A 19,064-nucleotide genomic window follows, 5' to 3' on the forward strand; every position below is an offset into this window, starting at 1 on the left:
TTGATATGGGATGCTTACCAAGGAATATTTTTAATCAAGAAAAGCAAAGTGGTGAAACATATATAGTATGCTACCATTTGTTGAAAAACTATAGATGTTTGTATGTGCACAGACTATCTGGAAGGATCAATATGAATCAGGTAACAGTAATTGCTTCTGGGGAGGAGAATTGGGTAGATAAAGGATAGGTAGAAAGAAGACTTAATTTCCACTGTATTCTCTTTTATATCTTTTTAATTTGTACCATAAGTACATATTCTCTATCCAAATTTAATTAAATATTTTACTTTTAAGAGCTATATTACCCGTTCAGAAGTTCAGGAGTTGGTTGAATTTGTTTGCACAATCTCAAAGGGGACATTAGTTTGAACACTGTAAAGTAGCCTCTCCAGGAATTCGATAATTCAGCAATTTGTGTGGGATAGAAAAAAAGGAAAGGCGTATGTATGTGCTTAAGATAACTTCAGGGGCTGACAATTACAGGGTGTGGTTGTTCTCTGCACCACCATGTCCAACCCCTGGATCTAAGCATGCTTTCTCCTCAGGGGAGCGGGGCAGCCTGTGTACAAACAGTATGGAGGAATCCAGTGCCATGATTCCTAGGAGCAGCCAACAGTTAGTGTCGTCACTGCAGTGTACCACAGATGGCTAAGTAGCTATTGTTTTTTAAAAACACAGTTGGCTCTTACTGACATTCACATTGGCAGCACCAACACTCAGGCAGTCAGTCAACACCACGTCGTATGAACTGTGAAGAGTACATGGCTGGGCCCTGAAAGACCAGCTAGTAAGGCAGTGTTCCCCAAGCCTGCCTGGGCATATCAGACCTTCTGAATCGGAATCTTAAGAGGGGCCTTCGAATCTAAGTGTTTAGTAAGCATCCCAGTTGATTTTTATGACCATTAAGGTTGGGAAAGATAATCATAAGATAATGTGGGGTAAGAAGGGGTGGGAAGGAACAAAAAAAAAACTACTTGAGAACATGAGCAACACTAAATATAAAAAACTAACTGAATAGCCATGGCTGTTTGAAGCTACTTATAAAATCTTAACTAACTGTAAATATGGAACTTTTTGTTTAAGGTGAAACACTTGGTTAAATCAGGATTGAGAAGATTTTCCTTTTTAAAAAAGTTGGTAAATAATTTTTGAACAGAATGATTTTTCTTTTGATAAATGATGATATTATGAGACTCGATGGTAAGTGTCTTACTCTTAGTTCATAATAGTGTGGAAAATAACATGGGGGCTGAATGGTCAGGCTGGTCTTGAACTTCTTGGCCTCAAGCGATCCTCCCACCTCAGACTCCCCAAGTGCTGAGATTACAGGTGTGAACTAACATCACTCTTAGTTCACAACGGTGTAGAAAAGTAACATGGGGGCTGAATGCTAACAGCCATGGGACTTAGGCTTTTCTATAATTAGACATTCTTGCAAAATCAGCATAAGCCAAAGGTCCCAACAGAAAGATTCTAGATTTTTGTTTTCTCTCTAGTTACTCTCCAAAGGCTGAATGGTATCATTTACATTCCAGGCAGAGAATCCCAGGAGCTTAGTAACATGCATTCCTCTGGATTCTCTAGGCCCTCCTTTACCCCTCCACAGCCACACAGGCAAAGAATTCCTTGAGATCCTCATAAAACTGCCTGCCTAGAATGGTGACTTCACATTATGCTTTCAGATCCTGTTTAAAATAATGGTTATATAGAGAATGTTTTTGTAGCTTTTGTAAAACTGCTCTTAAAGACAATCACTATTATCTTGTTCAATAGCCCTTATATAAAGATCTACATGAAAGATTCATCTTAGAGCTGAATGTCAAGAAATATAATTGTCTCTCTTAGTGAAATGTGCTTCCTTTTAAAAAAAGAGTTGAGTTATATAATCTCTTTTTTCCTCTTGCTGTCTCCCCCTCTCTCCTGTTTTCTCTTTAGCTGCCAGTAAGTTCAGATTTAAATTTTGTGTTCTGTGGAGGTTCAGTTCTTCACTTTCATTCTCCTCAGTCCTGCACTATTTGGCTCTTGTTCTCACAGGATTGTTTTACTGGTTCTACTATGTCTGGGTCCTTCATTGTGGACAACCTGAATTCTTTTGGAAATTGACAGGCCTAAGTTAGAAGTGAAGGAACTGACTGGGTTTCCATTGACTGAGGTTTTACTGTACAACTAGGAGGTGTATGGGAATTTAAATGATCAAAGTCAAATAAGGGTCACTTGGGAAGAAAGATTTCATTTAGGAAAAGCCAAATGCCAAGATACTGGGTGCGATGGAGAATCATCTTCGCAAAACTCCCTCTCCCAAAGGCTCCCTACAGAGGGATATGACAGCTGGGTCAGGAAAACAATTTCACATACAGATTGGCGACTAGCTTTCAATTACTCAAGGAGAATTTTGGCCCAATCACGTCAGTCACCCTCCTATCACCCTGGGAAGAAGGAGCAGGAATGACTGCCTCCTTTAGCCACAGTGTGCAAGGAAGCTCCAATCTCTTGCTGTTGACCACTGGTCAGTCATCACCTTTCCATCTGAAGGCCTAGGAAGAAAGATTGAAAGAAAAGAAAAATGCTGCGATTCCTCACTCTGCACTAAGTTCATTAGGAAACTTACCCTTATTTGTCCTTATTCTACAGACAGAGCAGTGGGTGTCCCCAGCTAAAAACACCCACATATGACAGGCAATTCTGTTCCTGCTCCACCAGGTGGGGCCCCAAAACCTGGAAGAAGGAGGAATATGAGCTCACAGGCTCAGCACCCTGAGCCCAACTCCCTGGAAATGCTTGCCTTGGAAGATGGCCCCGGGAGGGTCTCCCCAGCCCACAGCCTCAGCCAGGGCCAGGGAGCCGGAGACTCACTCCCAGCTACTTTCTGGCATATTGACTCTCACAGATTTGTCATTCAATACACGGCTTCTCTCGCTGCAGCCCACACAGCTAATCCCTGTACTATATTTCTCTCAGTTTTCCCTCCTCCACCCACACTTCTTCTGACTTCTCTCCACACAGGAGAGACAGAACAGCTGAGGAAACAGCAGAACGGTGGAAAATTTTTGAAAGTGTTTCGAGCCCACCCAACCTGAGGAGAGCATTCAAAGAAAAACAGGAAGAGGGTGAGTAGGAGCTCCCTCATCCCCCGCGCACAAGCCGGGGATTGTCACTCCCGCCTACCCCAAACCCAACAGGGGCCGACTGCTGGGACCGAGCCTCGGTGCCCACACGCAAAAATATGCAAATGTTTTCTGTGAGGATTATGGAATGGAGGCAATTGCTCAGCTATTTCAGACACTGCGTCATGGAACTTGGGGGCACAGTAGGCTCATTCCATTCAAACACCCACCATAAAAGTTCAACTAGCACTTTTGGTCTTAAATTGGAATCGCCAGAGGCCATCATACCTGGGGAAGGACTGCAGGTCTGAAGATGGACGTGTTTCTGTTCTGGCAACCAAAATTAGATTCTCTAATCTAGAGGACAACCAATGCCCTCTCTCCATGTGTGTGTGTGATATAATATTACTCATCTTTTTTTGCCTTTTTGTTTTTCATTTCCTTTCAACTTGTCTTCCTACACCATACCAGAGCTTTGAAGCCTGCTTGCTTTATCAGGGCTTGGGGGTGGGAAAGACATGTGAACTCATTTAGCTCTTGTTCCCTGTCTTGTTTGCTGGTGATCCTGCCAGTTAGATGACTTGAAGTGGGCAAGGACAGAAAGAGATTGGCTAATCCCATTCATTCATTCATTCATTCACTCATTCATGAAACAGACCCTTATTGAGTATCTACACAGGTAAGTCCCCCATTCATACCCTGTTTATGGTCCAGGCTCAGTTAAACTAAGCCACAACAAATGGAAGTAATCTTTGATCCCCCTAATTTCCCTCAGGGACCTCTGGATCAATTTTTGGATCTAGTTTAGTACTATAGAGTTTTTGCATGAAACCCAGAACCTATGTAAGGGTTATATTACCAATGGATAAATAAGCTTGTAAAGTCCTTCCCTATGAGTGACCCATGGGAAGGTTTCCGGTCCACAGATTAGACTAGTCCTATCTCCTGGTTAAGTATCCAAGCACTACAAATCATTCATTCATCCATTCTTCTTTACTTTGCTGGCACAATTTATTTTTTCCCCCATTTTAAGTAAGAGATTATCCTCAAAGCTAGACTAACTTTTTTTTACTAATCAGTGTTATGTGTTTGATGCTAATTGATATTTACTCATTCCAGTAACACATATTTATTGAGTAGCTACAATATACCAGGCACTGTCATAGGCACTGAGATGACAACTTCACGCAATGATCCCTTCATGGAATCAACAAAGGAGGGAGATCAAACAAATCTTGGCTTGCTGTTCTTTCTCAGAGACAAGGTAACTTTATCCATTGCTGTGCAGAGAATCAAAGTGAAAAACGGGGTTCTAATACAATGAACAAAAAGGAGGAATTGTTTGCATTTATTGACTAGAGACGATCAAGTTTTGAGCTTCTTTATATATCAATTCCACTGTAAGACTTGTTCTCCACAGCTGACATCTTAGAGATTGAACTACATAGATCGTAGTTAAATAGTTAATGTTTTACAGAATTTTGAGGCATCGGACTGTGTAAAGAATGTTTTAAAGTTGGTTGTGAAAACCAGATGGTCAAAAGAACCACAACACATGGCCACTCCCAAAGAGCAGAATTTTCCTTCTGTCTTGAACTTTTGCATTAAAGAACCAAAGAGATAAAAATTAGTTTTGTAGTCCTGGGACTCTGAGATTAAAGATTAATTATTTCAGTCTGTTGATGCCAACCTAGGGAATAAGACATTGAGGCCTGTATTGATGGGGGATGGCTCTGATGTGGTGTGTCAGCAGTAGACTGAGCAAATGAACAGGGTAGTAATTTGTGGCCAATAAATTTTTTCCTGCTTCAAAAAATTATCTATTGCCAGACTCAGCAGGGATCCAGAGGTTGGAGAGTCAAACCTGGGCTGTGGACTGAACATACCATTGCACTTCCTGGCACTGAGGGGCCTCTTAGTACCTAAATAGAAAACGACTCCATCTCCAACACAGCATTAAACTATCAGCAGGGTTTCCCATGTGGAATTTCCCTTTATTTCTAAATTTACTGGACTATAACCACTCAATAGCAAAGAACCCCTTGTATTGTTCTATAACTACTATAAATTTTTGCTTAGACGGTCCCTAATATGTTTGCCTGCAACAAGAAAAATAAAAATGAATCGATTGGCAAGATCTCAAACAGAATAAGCTAATGACAAGCCTTATGTTTTAATAAGCTCGATGTTGGTCTTAATGAAATTGGTGGATGGTCTTTTTTTTCCTACATATGGAACTGTCATTGGTTTCTTTGGCTTTCGCAAAGGATTTTTTGAAATGCATTGTTGTTATCAGAAGGAGTCTTTTATTTTTCTTTTATTTTTTTTAATTGCAAGGGCCCTAGGATAATCAGGGAAGGGAAAAACACTAATGAGAGGGGATTTGAATGGTAGTGCCTTCTCTCTTCATATCTATGTTTTTCATGGGACAGAGAAAACTAAGGATGCACAGTACCACCCAGTTGTCAGGCTATTGAGGGATGCCTCAGTCTATTCAGGACAGCAGTTTTAAAACTAGTGGAAAGAAGAAGACAGGCCTGGGTTTGAATCCTGACTCCATACTCTCACTCCATCATTTCATACTTTGGCCAGATTATTTAACCTTTCTGAGTCTGATTTAGTGGAGATCACTACCTGCCTCATAGGATTGCTGAGAAGGTTCACTGAGAGTAGGCAAGTTCCTGGCCAGCTGAAGGCCATCCCCCCGTCCCTTCTCCCTGTAGCCATATTTATGAGATGACATCACTGTTCCCTAGTGAGACGGCTACTAGGTCTCAGGGTTTCCAGATTTCTGCTGATTTAAGTATTCAACTGTGCTGATGTGATTTATGCAAATGCCAGCTGGGGATGGATGCCACAAAGGGAATGAGTCATTTCAGAGCCTTCATTAGCAGGCTCATCTTGTCTCTGAAAGAGCTGGGTTTTCCTTACTGATGGTAGAAAACGGTGGGAGAGATTACTCTGGGACTCCGGCACTCCTGATACAGGGTTCTTCTCATATAGCATCAATGAATTTTCACAGTTAAGGTCCAGGACTCCCCAAAGTGACGTAAAGCAAGGGTTAACAGCTTAGACTTCGAAATCTGACAAAATGAGGTTTAAATCCTGACTGCTAATATGAGTTTAGTAGCCTCTCAAAGTGTCTGTTTTATCTTAGAGTTTTTGTGAGGATTAAATGAGGCAACATACCTAAAGTACTTGGGATAGGGATTGGCACATAGTAAATGCTCAATAAAAGTCTGTTTTTTTTTGTTTTTTTTTTCTCTTCCTCTGTTTTGGCCAGACTTCACCTCTCAGCTATTTTCTAAAACCGAAGCCCGCCTTCCAGCAGTTGGCACATTAAAAGAGATGTTGTTTCTTGAACATTTATTATGTTTACACTTCTGCTTAAATGCCTACATCCTACCAAAACCTCCCCACCTGATATTAATTCATCCTTTGATCATTATTTTGTGAAGCCTGTCTTCCACTTGAAAGAAACTATCATCATTGCTCAGTCATATAAAATTTCACATCATAACTAAATAAATAGTTGTTGATCATGAAGATAAACAAGAGCTTAAATAATACACTTTATTTAAAGCTGTCCAGAGGTGGCTGGCAAGATGGCTGAATAGGAACAGCTCCAGTCTGCAGCTCCCAGCGAGATGAATGTAGAAGGCAGGTGATTTCTGCATTTCCAACTGAGGTACACAGTTCATCTCACTGGGACTGGTTAGAGAGTGGGTGCAGCCCATGGAGGTCAAGCAGAAGTAGGGTCACCTGGGAAGTGCAAGGAGTTGAGGAACTCCCTCCCTTAGCCAAGGGAAGCCATGAGGAATAGTGCATTCCAGCCCAGATACTATGCTTTTCCCATGGTCTTCACAACCCACAGACCAGGAGATTATCTTGGGTGCCTACACCACCAGAGCCCTGGGTTTCAAGCACAAAACTGGGCGGCCATTTGGGCAGGCACCGAGCTAGCTGCAGGAGTTTTTTTCATACTCCAGTGGCTCCTGGAACACCAGTGAGACAGAACCATTCGCTCCTCTGGAAAGGGGGCTAAAGCCAGGGAGACAAGTGGTCTAGTTCAGTGGATTCCACCCCAAAGGAGCCTGGCAAGCTAAGATCCACTGGCTTGAAATTCTCGCTGGCAGCACAGCAGTCTGAAGTCGATCTGGAATGCTTGAGCTTGATGTGGGGAGGGGCGTCCACCATTACTGAGGCTTGGGTAGGTGGTTTTCCCCTCACAGTATAAACAAAGCTGCCAGGAAGTTCAAACTGGGTGGAGCCCACCGTAGCTCAACAAAGCCACTCTAGCCAGACTCCCTCTCTAGATTCCTCCTCTCTTGGTAGGGCATCTCTGAACGAAAGGCAGCAGCCCCAGTCAGGAGCTTACAGATAAAACTCCCATTTCCCTGGAATAGAGCACTTGGGGGAAGGGGTGGTTGTGGGCACAGCTTCAGCAGACTTAAACATTCCTGCCTGCCGGCTCTGAAGAGAGCAGCATATCTCCCAGCACAGCACTCGAGCTCTGCTAAGGGACAGACTGCCTTCTCAAGTGGGTCCCTGACCCCCATGCTTCCTGACTTGGGAGACACTTCCCAGCAGGGGTCTATAGACACCTCATACAGGAGAACTCCAGCTGGCATCTGGCAGGTGCCCCTATGGGATGAAGCTTCCAGAGGCAGGAACAGGCAGCAATCTTTGCTGTTCTGCAGCCTCCGCTGGTGATACCCAGGCAAACAGGGTCTGGAGTGGACCTCCAGCAAACTCCAGTAGACCTGCATCAGAGAGGCCTGTTAGAAGGAAAACTAATAAATAGAAAAGAATAGCATCAACATCAACAAAAAGGATGTCCACACAGAAACGCCATCTGAAGGTCACCAACATCAAAGACCAAAGGTAGATAAATTCACGAAGATGAGGGAAAAACCAGTGCAAAGCAAAGAGGCTGAAAATTCCAAAAACCAGAACACCTCTTCTCCTTTAAAGGATCATAAGTCCTCACCAGCAAGGGAACAAAACTGGATAGAAAATGAGTTTGACTAATTGACAGACGTCAGCTTCAGAAAGTGTGTTATAACAAACTCCTCCGAGCTCAAAGAGCATGTTCTAACCCAATGCAAGGAAGCTAAGAACCTTGAAAAAAGGTTAGAGGAATTGCTAACTAGAATTACCAGTTTTGAGAAGAACATAAATGACCTGATGGACCTGAAAAACACAGCACAAGAACTTCATGAAGCATACACAAGTATCAATAGCCAAATTAACCAAGCAGAAGAAAGGATATCAGAGATTGAAGATCAACTTAATGAAATAAAGCATGAGGACAAGATTAGAGGGGGAAAAAATGAAAAGGAACAAACAAAGCCTCCAAGAAATATGGGACTATGTGAAAAGACCAAACCTATGTTTGATTGGTGAACCTGAAAGTGACGGAAAGAATGGAACCAAGTTGGAAAACACTCTGCAGGATATTATCCAGGAGAACTTCCGCAACCTAGCAAGACAGGACAACACTCAAATTCAGGAAATACAGAGAACACCACAAAGATACTCCTCGAGGAGAGCAACCCCAAGACACATAATCGTCAGATTCACCAAGGCTGAAATGAAGGAAACAATGTTAAGGACAGCCAGAGAGAAAGGTCGGGTTGCCCACAGAGGGAAGCCCATCAGACTAACAGCAGATCTCTTAGCAGAAACCCGACAAGCCAAGAGAGAGTGGGGGCCAATATTCAACATTCTTAAAGAAAAGAATTTTCAACCCAGAATTTCAGATCCAGCCAAACTAAGCTTCATAAGCAAAGGATAAATAAAATCCTTTCCAGACAAGCAAATGCTGTTTGTCACCACCAGGCCTGCCTTACAAGAGCTCCTGAAGGAAGCACTAAATATGGAAAGGAAAAACCAGTACCAGCCACTGCAAAAACATACCAAACTGTAAAGACCATCAACACTATAAAGAAACTACCTCAACCAACGGGCAAAAGAACCAACTGGCATCATAATGACAGGATCAAATTCACACATAACAATATTAACCTTAAATGTAAATAGGCTAAATGCCCCAGTTAAAAGACACAGACTGGCACATTGGATAGAGTCAAGACCCACTGATGTGCTGTATTCAGGAGACCATCTCACACGCAAAGACACACATAGGCTCAAAATAAAGGGACGGAGGAATATTTACCAAGCAAATGGAAAGCAAAAACAAAACAAAACAAAACAAAAAAAACAAAAAGCAAGGATTGCAATCCTAGTCTCTGATAACACAGACTTGAAACCAACAAAGATCAAAAAAGACAAAGAAGGGCATTACATAATGGCAAAGGGATCAATGCAACAAGAAGAGCTAACTACCCTAAATATATACGCACCCAGTATAGGAGTACCCAGATGCATAAAGCAAGTTCTTAGAGACCTACAAAGAGACTTAGACTCACACACAATAATAGTGGGAGACTTTAATACCCCACTGTCAATATTAAACAGATCAATGAGACAGAAAATTAACAAGGATATTCAGGACTTGAACTCAGTTCTGGGCCAAGTGGACCTAATAGACATCTACAGAACTCTCCACCCCAAATCAACAGAACATACGTTCTTCTTAGCACCACACTGCAGTTATTCTAAAATTGACCACATAATTGGAAGTAAAACACTCCTCAGCAAATGTAAAAGAATGGAAATCATAACAAACAGTCTCTCAGACCACAGTGCAATCAAATTAGAATTCGAGATTAAGAAACTCACTCAAAACCACACAACTGCATGGAAACTAAACAACCTGCTCCTGAATGGCTACTGGGTAAATAATGAAATTAAGTTAGAAATAAATAACTTCTTTGAAACCAATGAGAACAAAGATACAATGTACCAGACTCTCTGGGACACAGCTAAAGCAGTGTTTAGAGGGAAATTTACAGCACTAAATGCCCACAAGAGAAAGTGGGAAAGATCTAAAACTGACACCCTAACATCACAATTAAAAGAACAAGAGAAGCAAGAGCAAACAAATTCAAAAGCTAGCAGAAGACAAGAAATAACTAAGATCAGAGCAGAACTGAAGGAGATAGAGACATAAAAAAAACCCTTCAAAAAAAAATCAATGAATCCAGGAACTAGTCTTTTTTGAAAAGATTAACAAAATAGACCACTAGCCAGACTAATAAAGAAGAAAAGAGAAAAGAATCAAATAGACCCAACAAAAAATGATAAAGGGGATATCACCACTGATCCCACAGAAATACAAATTACCATCAGAGAATACTATACACACCTCTATGCAAATAAACTAGAAAATCTAGAAGAAATGAATAAATTCCTGGACACATACACCCTCCCATGACTAAACCAGGAAGAAGTCAAATTCCTGAATAGACCAATAACAAGTTCTGAAATTGAGACAGCAATGAATATCCTACCAACCAAAAAAAGCCCAGGACCAGACAAATTCATGGCAGAATTCTACCAGAGGTAGAAAGAGGAGATGGTACCATTCCTTCTGAAACTATTCCAAACAACAGAAAAAGAGGGACTCCTCCCTAACTCATTTTATGAGGCCAGCATCATCCTGATACCAAAACCTGGCAGAGATACATCAAAAAAAGAAAATTTCAGGTCAATATCCCTGATGAACATCTATGCGAAAATCCTCAATAAAATACTGGCAAACCGAATCCGGCAGCACATCAAAAAGCTTACCCACCATGATCAAGTCAGCTTCATTCCTGGGATGCAGGGCTGATTCAAAATATGCAAATCAATAGGCATAATCCATCGCATAAACAGAACCAATGATAATAACCACATGATTATCTCAATAGATGCAGAAAAGGCCTTCAATAAAATTCAACACCCCTTCATACTAAAAACTCTCAATAAACTAGGCATTCATGGAATGTATCTCAAAATAATAAGAGCTATTTATGACAAAGCCACAGCCAATATCATACTGAATGAGCAAAAGCTAGAAGCACCAGGCACGGTGGCTCATGCCTGTAATCCCAGCACTTTGGGAGGCCGAGGAGGTCAGATCACAAGGTCAGGAGATTGAGACCATCCTGGCTAACATGGTGAAACCTCATCTCTACTAAAAATACACAAAAAAATTAGCCGGGCTTGGTGACATGCACCTGTAATCCCAGCTACTCAGGAGGCTGAGGCAGGAGAATTGCTTGAACCTGGGAGGCAGAGGTTGCAATGAGCCGAGATTGCGCCACTGCACTCCTGCTTGGGTGACAGAGCGAGACTCCGTCTCAAAAAAAATAAATAAATAAACTGGAAACATTCCCTTTGAAAACCCGCACAAGACAAGGATGCCCTCTCTCACCACTCCTATTCAACATAGTATTGGAAGTTCTGGCCAGGGCAATCAGGCAAGAGAAAGAAAAAAAAGGTACTCAAATAGGAAGAGAGGAAGTTAAATTGTCTGTGTTTGCAGATGACATGATTGTATATTTAGAAAACCCCATCATCTCAGCCTAAAATCTCCTTAAGCTGATAAGCAACTTCAGCAAAGTCTCAGGATACAAAATCAATGTGCAAAAATCACAAGCATTCCTATACAACAATAATAGACCAACAGAGAGCCAAATCATGAGTGAATGCCCATTCACAATTACTACAAAGAGAATTAAATACCTAGCAATACAACTTACAAGGGATATGAGGGACCTCTTCAAGGATAACTACAAACCACTGCTCAAGGAAATAAGAAAGAACACAAACAAATGGAAAAACATTCCATGCTCATGGATAGGAATAATCAATATCATGAAAATGGCCATACTGCCCAAAGTAATTTATAGATTCAATGCTATCCCCACCAAGCTACCATTGACTTTCTTCACAGAATTAGGAAAAACTACTTTAAATTTCATATGGAACCAAAAAAGAGCCTACAGAGCCAAGACAATCCTAAGCAAAAAGAACAAAGCTGGAGGCATCACAGTACCTGACTTCAAACTATACTACAAGGCTACAGTAACCAAAACAGCATGGTAGTGGTACCAAAACAGATATGTAGACCAATGGAACAAAACAGAGGCCTCAGAAATAACACCACACATCTACAACTATCTGATCTTTGACAAACCTGACAAGAACAAGCAATGGGGAAAGGATTCCCTACTGAATAAATGGTGCTGGAAAAACTGGCTAGCCATATGCAGAAAACTGAAACTGGACCCCTTCCTTACAGCTTATACGAAAATTAACTCAAGATGGATTAAAGACTTAAACATAAGAACTAAAACCATAAAAACCCTAGAAGAAAACCTAGGCAATACCATTCAGGACATAGGCATGGGCAAAGACTTCATGACTAAAACACTAAAAGCAATGGCAACAAAAGCCAAAATCCACAAATGGAATCTAGTTAAACTAAAGAGCTTCTGCACAGCAAAAGAAACTATCATCAAAGTGAACAGGCAGCCTATAGAATGGGAGAAAATTTTTGCAATCTATCCATCTGACAAAGGGCTAATATCCAGAATCTACAAGGAACTTCAACAAATTTACAAGAAAAAACCCCATCAAAAAGTGGGCAAAGGATATGAACAGACACTTCTCAAAAGAAGACATTTATGTGACCAAGAAACATATGAAAGAAAGCTCATCATCACTGGTCATTAGAGAAATGCAAATCAAAACCACAATGAGATACCATCTCACACCAGTTAGAATGGCAGTCATTAAAAAGTCAGGAAACAACAGATGCTGGAGAGGATGTGGAGAAACAGGAACACTTTTACACTGTCGGTGAGAGTGTAAATTAGTTCAAGCATTGTGGAAGACAGTGTGGTGATTTCTCAAGGATCTAGAACCAGAAATACCATTTGACTCAGCAATCCCATTACTGGGTATATACCCAAAGGATTATAAATCATTCTACTATAAAGACACATGCACACTATTCACAATAGCAAAGACTTGGAACCAACCCAAACGATAGGCTGGATAAAGAAAATGTGGCACTTATACACCATGGAATACAATGCAGCCATAAAAAAGGATTGATTTCATGTCATTTGCAGGGACATAGATGAAGATGGAAGCCATCATTCTCAGCAAACTAACACAGGAAGAGAAAACCAAACACCTCATGTTCGCACGCATAAGTGGGAGCTGAACAATGAGAACACATGCACACAGGAAGGGGAACATCACACACCGGGGCCTTTTTGGGGGGTGGAGGGGTAGGGGAGGAATAGAATGAGGAGAAATACCTAATATAGATGATGGGTTAGTGGGTGCAGCAAACCACCATGGCATGTGTATACCTATGTAACAAACCTGCATGTTCTGCACATGTATCCCAGAACTTAAAGTATAATTTAAAAAAAAGCTCTCTAGTTTCATTCCATTATTCCTAAGTTCCATGTCCTACCAAAGTAGTTTATCTCAATAAGCTTGGTTTCAAAGAAAAACTAAAAACCTGTCTATCAAAATATGAATATTAAGAATGATCTGAATATTCATCATGATACATGAAGCTGCTCCACAGCAAGGAGGTGGGAGGCTAAGAAAACACCACCTCGGTAGATAAGTTAACATTTACCAAATGCCTAATGGATGCACAGCCGCTTACTGATGAATGTCAGCTTCAGCATCTTAGTGAGAGAGCGTCACATTTCTTTTTTCCTAGAAGAATCTCTTTACATATTTCATGCTTTTGGAGAGGCAGGTATGTCTCCATGATAATATATATGTAATTAGCTCCTTTATGTTACCAATATATCATGGAGACATTCAGATTTACATTATACACAAGCTCACTATTAGTTTCCTGAGTTAGGTGGTACGGATTCTGATATAGCTAGTAAAAAACCCATAAAATATGCATAAATCCTGCCTAATGACTGAAGTTAAATATACCTCAAAGAATGTTCTATCATTAAAATTCACATACATTTTTCTTACAAGGGAGTTATTCTGCATTGTAGCATGTGTTTTATTACAAACTTGGAGTTCATTGATGAACTATGATAGAGCTGCAAATCAAGTCAGTAGCTTCATTAGCTCAGCCGGATTTTAGGCTACATTTCTCCCTTGGTGAGCAGAAGCCAGAGGGTAGTTTAGGGCCAGGAGCTTGGTTCCTGGGCTCTGGGCAGTCTCTCCCATGGAGAGGGCCCCTTACCTGAGGCCCTCGCCCTCAGAAGAGTGCTGTCTGCAGTACTCCAGAGTGTAGGTCTCCGTGGCCTCTGGGGTGGTGGGCCGCCATCGGATAGTGGCTGTGTTCCAACACACAGTACAGTCCTCAGCGTGGATCACAGGGGTGGAGGGTGCTGCAGAAAGAGAGTCAGGACAGTCGTGGAGCAATGCCAGCTTCCTTTCCTGGGATCTGAGAAGCACGTGGTCTTCCATGGCTTCAGCATGATTCTGTTTTTAATTTTTTTTATCAGAAAATGAATTCTGTTTTAAAAACCCAAAAGGGATCAAATATAGATGGTGAAGTCTCTCTCCTTTCTCTGCCTTCCACATTGCCCAGTTCTCACCCATCCCCAAACAGCCCCTAATAGTAGCTTCCTATAAATCCCACCAGACTTTCTTTATACATATACAAGCAAATCAAAATAAAGATTCTTTCCTCTGTCCCAGTACAAACAAGTTAGCGACGATCTTGTCCTCAGTAAGCGCTCAATAAAGGCTTGTTTTAAGCGACAATCTTGTCCTCAGTAAGCATTCAATAAAGGCTTGTTTTAAAAGGCACGAGGAAAGGATAAAGGGTAGGAGTAAACTATCTCTTCCCCTGAGGCAGGTTGCCATTATCTTAAAGGCAGTGCAGCCTTGGTTTAGGCTTCATACCCTGTGGAAAAGATTTCATCCTGAGAATGCATTTACAGTTAAATACCACTGCTTAAAACCTTTTGGGGGTTCCCAGCACCCGCACACAGCCCAAGCTTCTTACTTTGCAAACATGGCCTCTCTATGTTAGCCTTTCTCATCTTGTCTTACCTTTGCTTAAGTCTAAGAAATAATACCAAACTTCTTAGAGCGTCCTGCACACTCCATACTGTTTCTTGCCTTGATGCCTCTGCTCATGTCTTTTTCAAGTGGAATATCCTCCTTTAACGCATTACTTCCTATTGATCCTTTAAAGCATTTTCTGCAGGCATCAGCTCTAGGAAGCAGTTCTGATCCTGCCCCTGCCCCAGGCCAACTTGAGTGCCCCTCTGGAGTGCTCTCATAATAACCTGTGTATATCTGGATATGGCCCTTACCACACATTTTCTATGATCTTCTGTTTTTCCATCTCCCCACCTGAGCATGAGCTTCTTGAGAACAGGACCCCAGTCTTATTCATCATTGTATAACCAGCACTTGGCACAACACTCAACACACAATAGGTGCTTAATAAACACTTACTGGCTGATCTCAAGAGTCCGTGAAGAATTGAGCTTTGTCTTCTGACACCCTTAGCACCCATAAGTGTTAACACTTATGCTAGCACCCTTAGCATCCATCTCCTTACCTGTCCTAAAGATTGCCCTTTCACTGGGCAGGCTACATCCAGTGAAGTTCACAGCCATCACCCACACTTGATAGCATCGGTCAGGTTCCAAATCTTCAAAAATGCAGTAGCTTTCTTTCACTGTCAGTCTGTATTCTTCTACCAACTCTAGCATAAGACACAATTAAAATCTAAGATGTCTTCCAAAGTTAATTAAAAGTTATAGTTATTGGAAAAAGTCATCTATGATTTTCTTTCAGTGGAAAACTCAAACTGATAACCTTACAGATACCATTATGTGAAAACCAGCTCCTTAGAATACATATGAAAGCAACAGCATTCTGAAAAGAGACACTTAGGATGACATAGTACTACTTGCTAACACTTATCAGAAAATAAGAGCATATTAGTAAGATTCTGAGCTTCATATACCACAATTAAAGTAACTCATTTCAGTAGCGAATATTAAACTTACATAAAGTATATGTTAGCTTAAATCTCAGTAACACATTCTCAAGAAAAACTTAAGAATCCCTGCCAATATTTCAGAAGAGTGTGTCCTAAAAAAAGGACAACTTCATGGTTTTTAAACATCTTTACAGATTAGTAAACTATTTTGGTATTCAGTATGACCTTCCAGGTTCCAAATCCTGGTTCCTTCTCATGAATTCCAGAATTCTTTCCACTAGAGATTTCCACAATTTATAGAAATACTTAAATAACTTTGATAGGTCATAAGCTACTCTAAGAAGTAACTTTGTCCAATTAAGACATTTTTCTTCTAAAATTTTAAAAATTATTTTACTTTGAATATTTTAGTAATAAACATTATTCAATATCATTCTGAACAACCCTACCAATTTGGGCCAATTTGATTATTCTTACTGAAATTTTATCTCCTTTAAAACATATGGTTTTCTTTGTAAATTTTGCCTATGGTAATTTCAGTTATCCCCCCTTATTACTCTTGAATGTCACATCTTCAAAACTTTTCCACTTAAAAACCCAGACTGTTTCTTTAAAAGAAAATTGGGAGCTCTTCAACTTAGCAGGTCTCTCAACTGCCTCTCTCCTTTCCAATGAGCTGTACTTTCTGGACAGAAAGTTCAGTTTAAAGAATGCCATAAGGACTTGTACACTGAAGAATATTTCCCCCATATCCCAGAATCTGTGTCTGCATTTTCACTGGAATCATTCTTTTAGGGAAAGTCCTATGATATGGTTTGGTTCTGTGTCCTCACCCAGATCTCACGTTGAATTGTAATTCCCAGTGTTGGAGGAAGAGCCTGGTGGGAGGTGATTGAATCATGGGGGTGGACTTCTCCCTTGCTCTTCTCATAAATGAGTTCTCAAGAGATCTGGTTGTCTGAAAGTGTGTAGCACCTCCTGCTTTATTCTCTCTCTCTTCCCTGCCAGCCATGGGAAGTTGTGCTTGTTTCCCCTTCACCTTCTGCCATGATTCTAAGTTTCCTAAGGCCTCCCCTGCCATGCTTCCTGTACACCTTGTGGAACTGTGAGCCAGTTAAACCTCTTCTTCATAAATTGCCCAGTCCTAGGTATGTCTTTATAGCAGTGTGAGCATGAACTAATACATCCTATTACCCTAGCACTCCCTTTAACAATGCACATAACATATGTGACTAGAGACCCTACTAAACATGGCACGGTATCACAGACTAGATTATCAGATTAGCTAACTGTTATTAACACAGTTCAGGGCACAGAAACAATGAGACACAGGATAGGGAAGTGTTTGGGGTGGGGGTGGGGATGAAACCCACTAAAAAAAAAAGTACTCCAAGCACAACAGCTATTTGATAAGAAGGGTCTCAGAGAGCCATGGTGTTTCAGAAAGCAGCTAGAAATAGATAGAGATGAAGTATGGTGTAAGAAAACACACACAGAGACAAACAAACAAAAGAATAAACTTCAGAGCTTGAAAAATGTGTGTTTGACCCCTGCCCCTGTCACGTACAAGTTGCAAGACCTTGAGCAAACTACTTAACCTTACATCAGTTTTCTCACTTGTAAACAGGGATAGTAACATTTACTTGGTTGTGCTGTAACAGGCATGTGGAAATAGGTCAATAAAACAGGAGTCACTACATTACAGATTTAGATTTAGCCAACTTTACAGCGTGCCTATAACTGCTTTTTTATACTTTTTTCTAAATTAATTATCACATGACATTTCAAAAGACTTAAATATTAGTAACAGTATAATATATTACCATTCATTCCTGATTACAAATTGGGCGCCTGAGTTAGGATGCCAAGCCTGCCACATGCTCATCTGGTTTCCATAGTATGTGGGTCTGTCTTCAACAAGCAACACAGAACGGCAGCACTCCCAGCTCTGATTCATCAGGAAGCACAAGCTCAAACTGCCTGGCTTCCAGGGCTTATAAGAAGTCCTTCTGAGCCGAGAGACACTTACAGAGGCTCAGGTGTAAGACATACCATCCATTCACCCTACTAAGCACTTTCATTTCTATCCACACATTAACTGGGGACACAGGAAGACTCCACCATACCTAGGCCCATGCCTTGGGAACTGTGAACACTGAATGAACCTTGTGGCTTGTTGGTGGCTTTTAGCAAAGACAGACCTGAGAAACTGCCACCCATTACATCTCATGCTTCATCTGCATTCAGACCATTGTGGATCACACTGTCCTCTCTATGGCTTCTTCCCTAAAAGTAGAACATGTGACACTTGTCTTTCAGTCTTTTGTACTGATTAAAACTTTATTTTCCTTGAAACTCTGGTATGTTATCTCCTTTCTGAAAATGAGAACCACTTCATTGAGCCTGTTATTCTGAGAGCTCAAAGCCAAATGTGAATCTCAATTACAATATTCGTGTTGACTATTATAATATGTATGCCATTTTGTTTTCCTTGATCTTGATTCCCAAATTTTGCTTCTGTAGTTATTATTTCATTATATTGTTGTTGGGGTTTTGTTGTTGTTTTGTAAGCAGCTATAAATGCTTTGTGGGAAGAGTCATAATACAGGTATATGTTTAAATACTTCACCTGAAGATGCCTGAATATGCATATGCATTTGTATTTGTGTTAGCAATCCTACCATTTACTTCTTGGTCATCTTGTGGCTCCTCCATGCAGTAAACCTGAAATGAATCAATGACATCATCCTTGTTCATGCTCCAATAAACTGCAATCGTTGTGCTGGTGGCAGAATTTGGTTCCTGAGGTTCTAATCTAGGAGGCTGTGGAACTGGAATGTAAACAAGATTTATTGTAACTAATGCTGTTTTTATTAATTTGTTGGGCAAACATTACTTACGCTTGTTGAAAAAAATTCAAACAATATAGAAATATATGGTATACAAGTAGAAGGGCTTCCTTGTTCCCCCAAACTCCCAACCCCAATTATATTTTTTCATTTTTTAATGTAATTTATTTATTTATTTATTTTATTTATTTATTTTTAAGATGGAGTCTCACTCTTTCATCCAGGCTGGAGTGCAGTGGCGCGATCTCAGCTCACTGC

At 40.8% G+C, this 19,064-nt stretch overlaps 1 protein-coding gene across 1 annotated transcript in view; it reads right to left on the reverse strand.

The window, feature by feature from the left end:
• The window catches only part of CMYA5 (cardiomyopathy associated 5), a 105,475-nt gene that overhangs the window by 15,999 nt on the left and 70,412 nt on the right, over positions 1 to 19,064 (reverse strand). The window contains exons 7-9 of the mRNA XM_033180168.1: positions 18,639 to 18,788; positions 15,571 to 15,717; positions 14,236 to 14,383 (exon numbers count right to left, since the gene is read on the reverse strand). Of these exons, the coding sequence (XP_033036059.1) occupies positions 14,236 to 14,383; positions 15,571 to 15,717; positions 18,639 to 18,788 (445 nt within the window). The remainder of the gene's footprint in view (positions 1 to 14,235; positions 14,384 to 15,570; positions 15,718 to 18,638; positions 18,789 to 19,064) is intronic.

Source organism: Trachypithecus francoisi, unplaced genomic scaffold (genome assembly GCF_009764315.1).
Source record: "Trachypithecus francoisi isolate TF-2019V2 unplaced genomic scaffold, Tfra_2.0 Lachesis_group2, whole genome shotgun sequence".
Lineage (NCBI taxonomy): Eukaryota > Metazoa > Chordata > Mammalia > Primates > Cercopithecidae > Trachypithecus > Trachypithecus francoisi.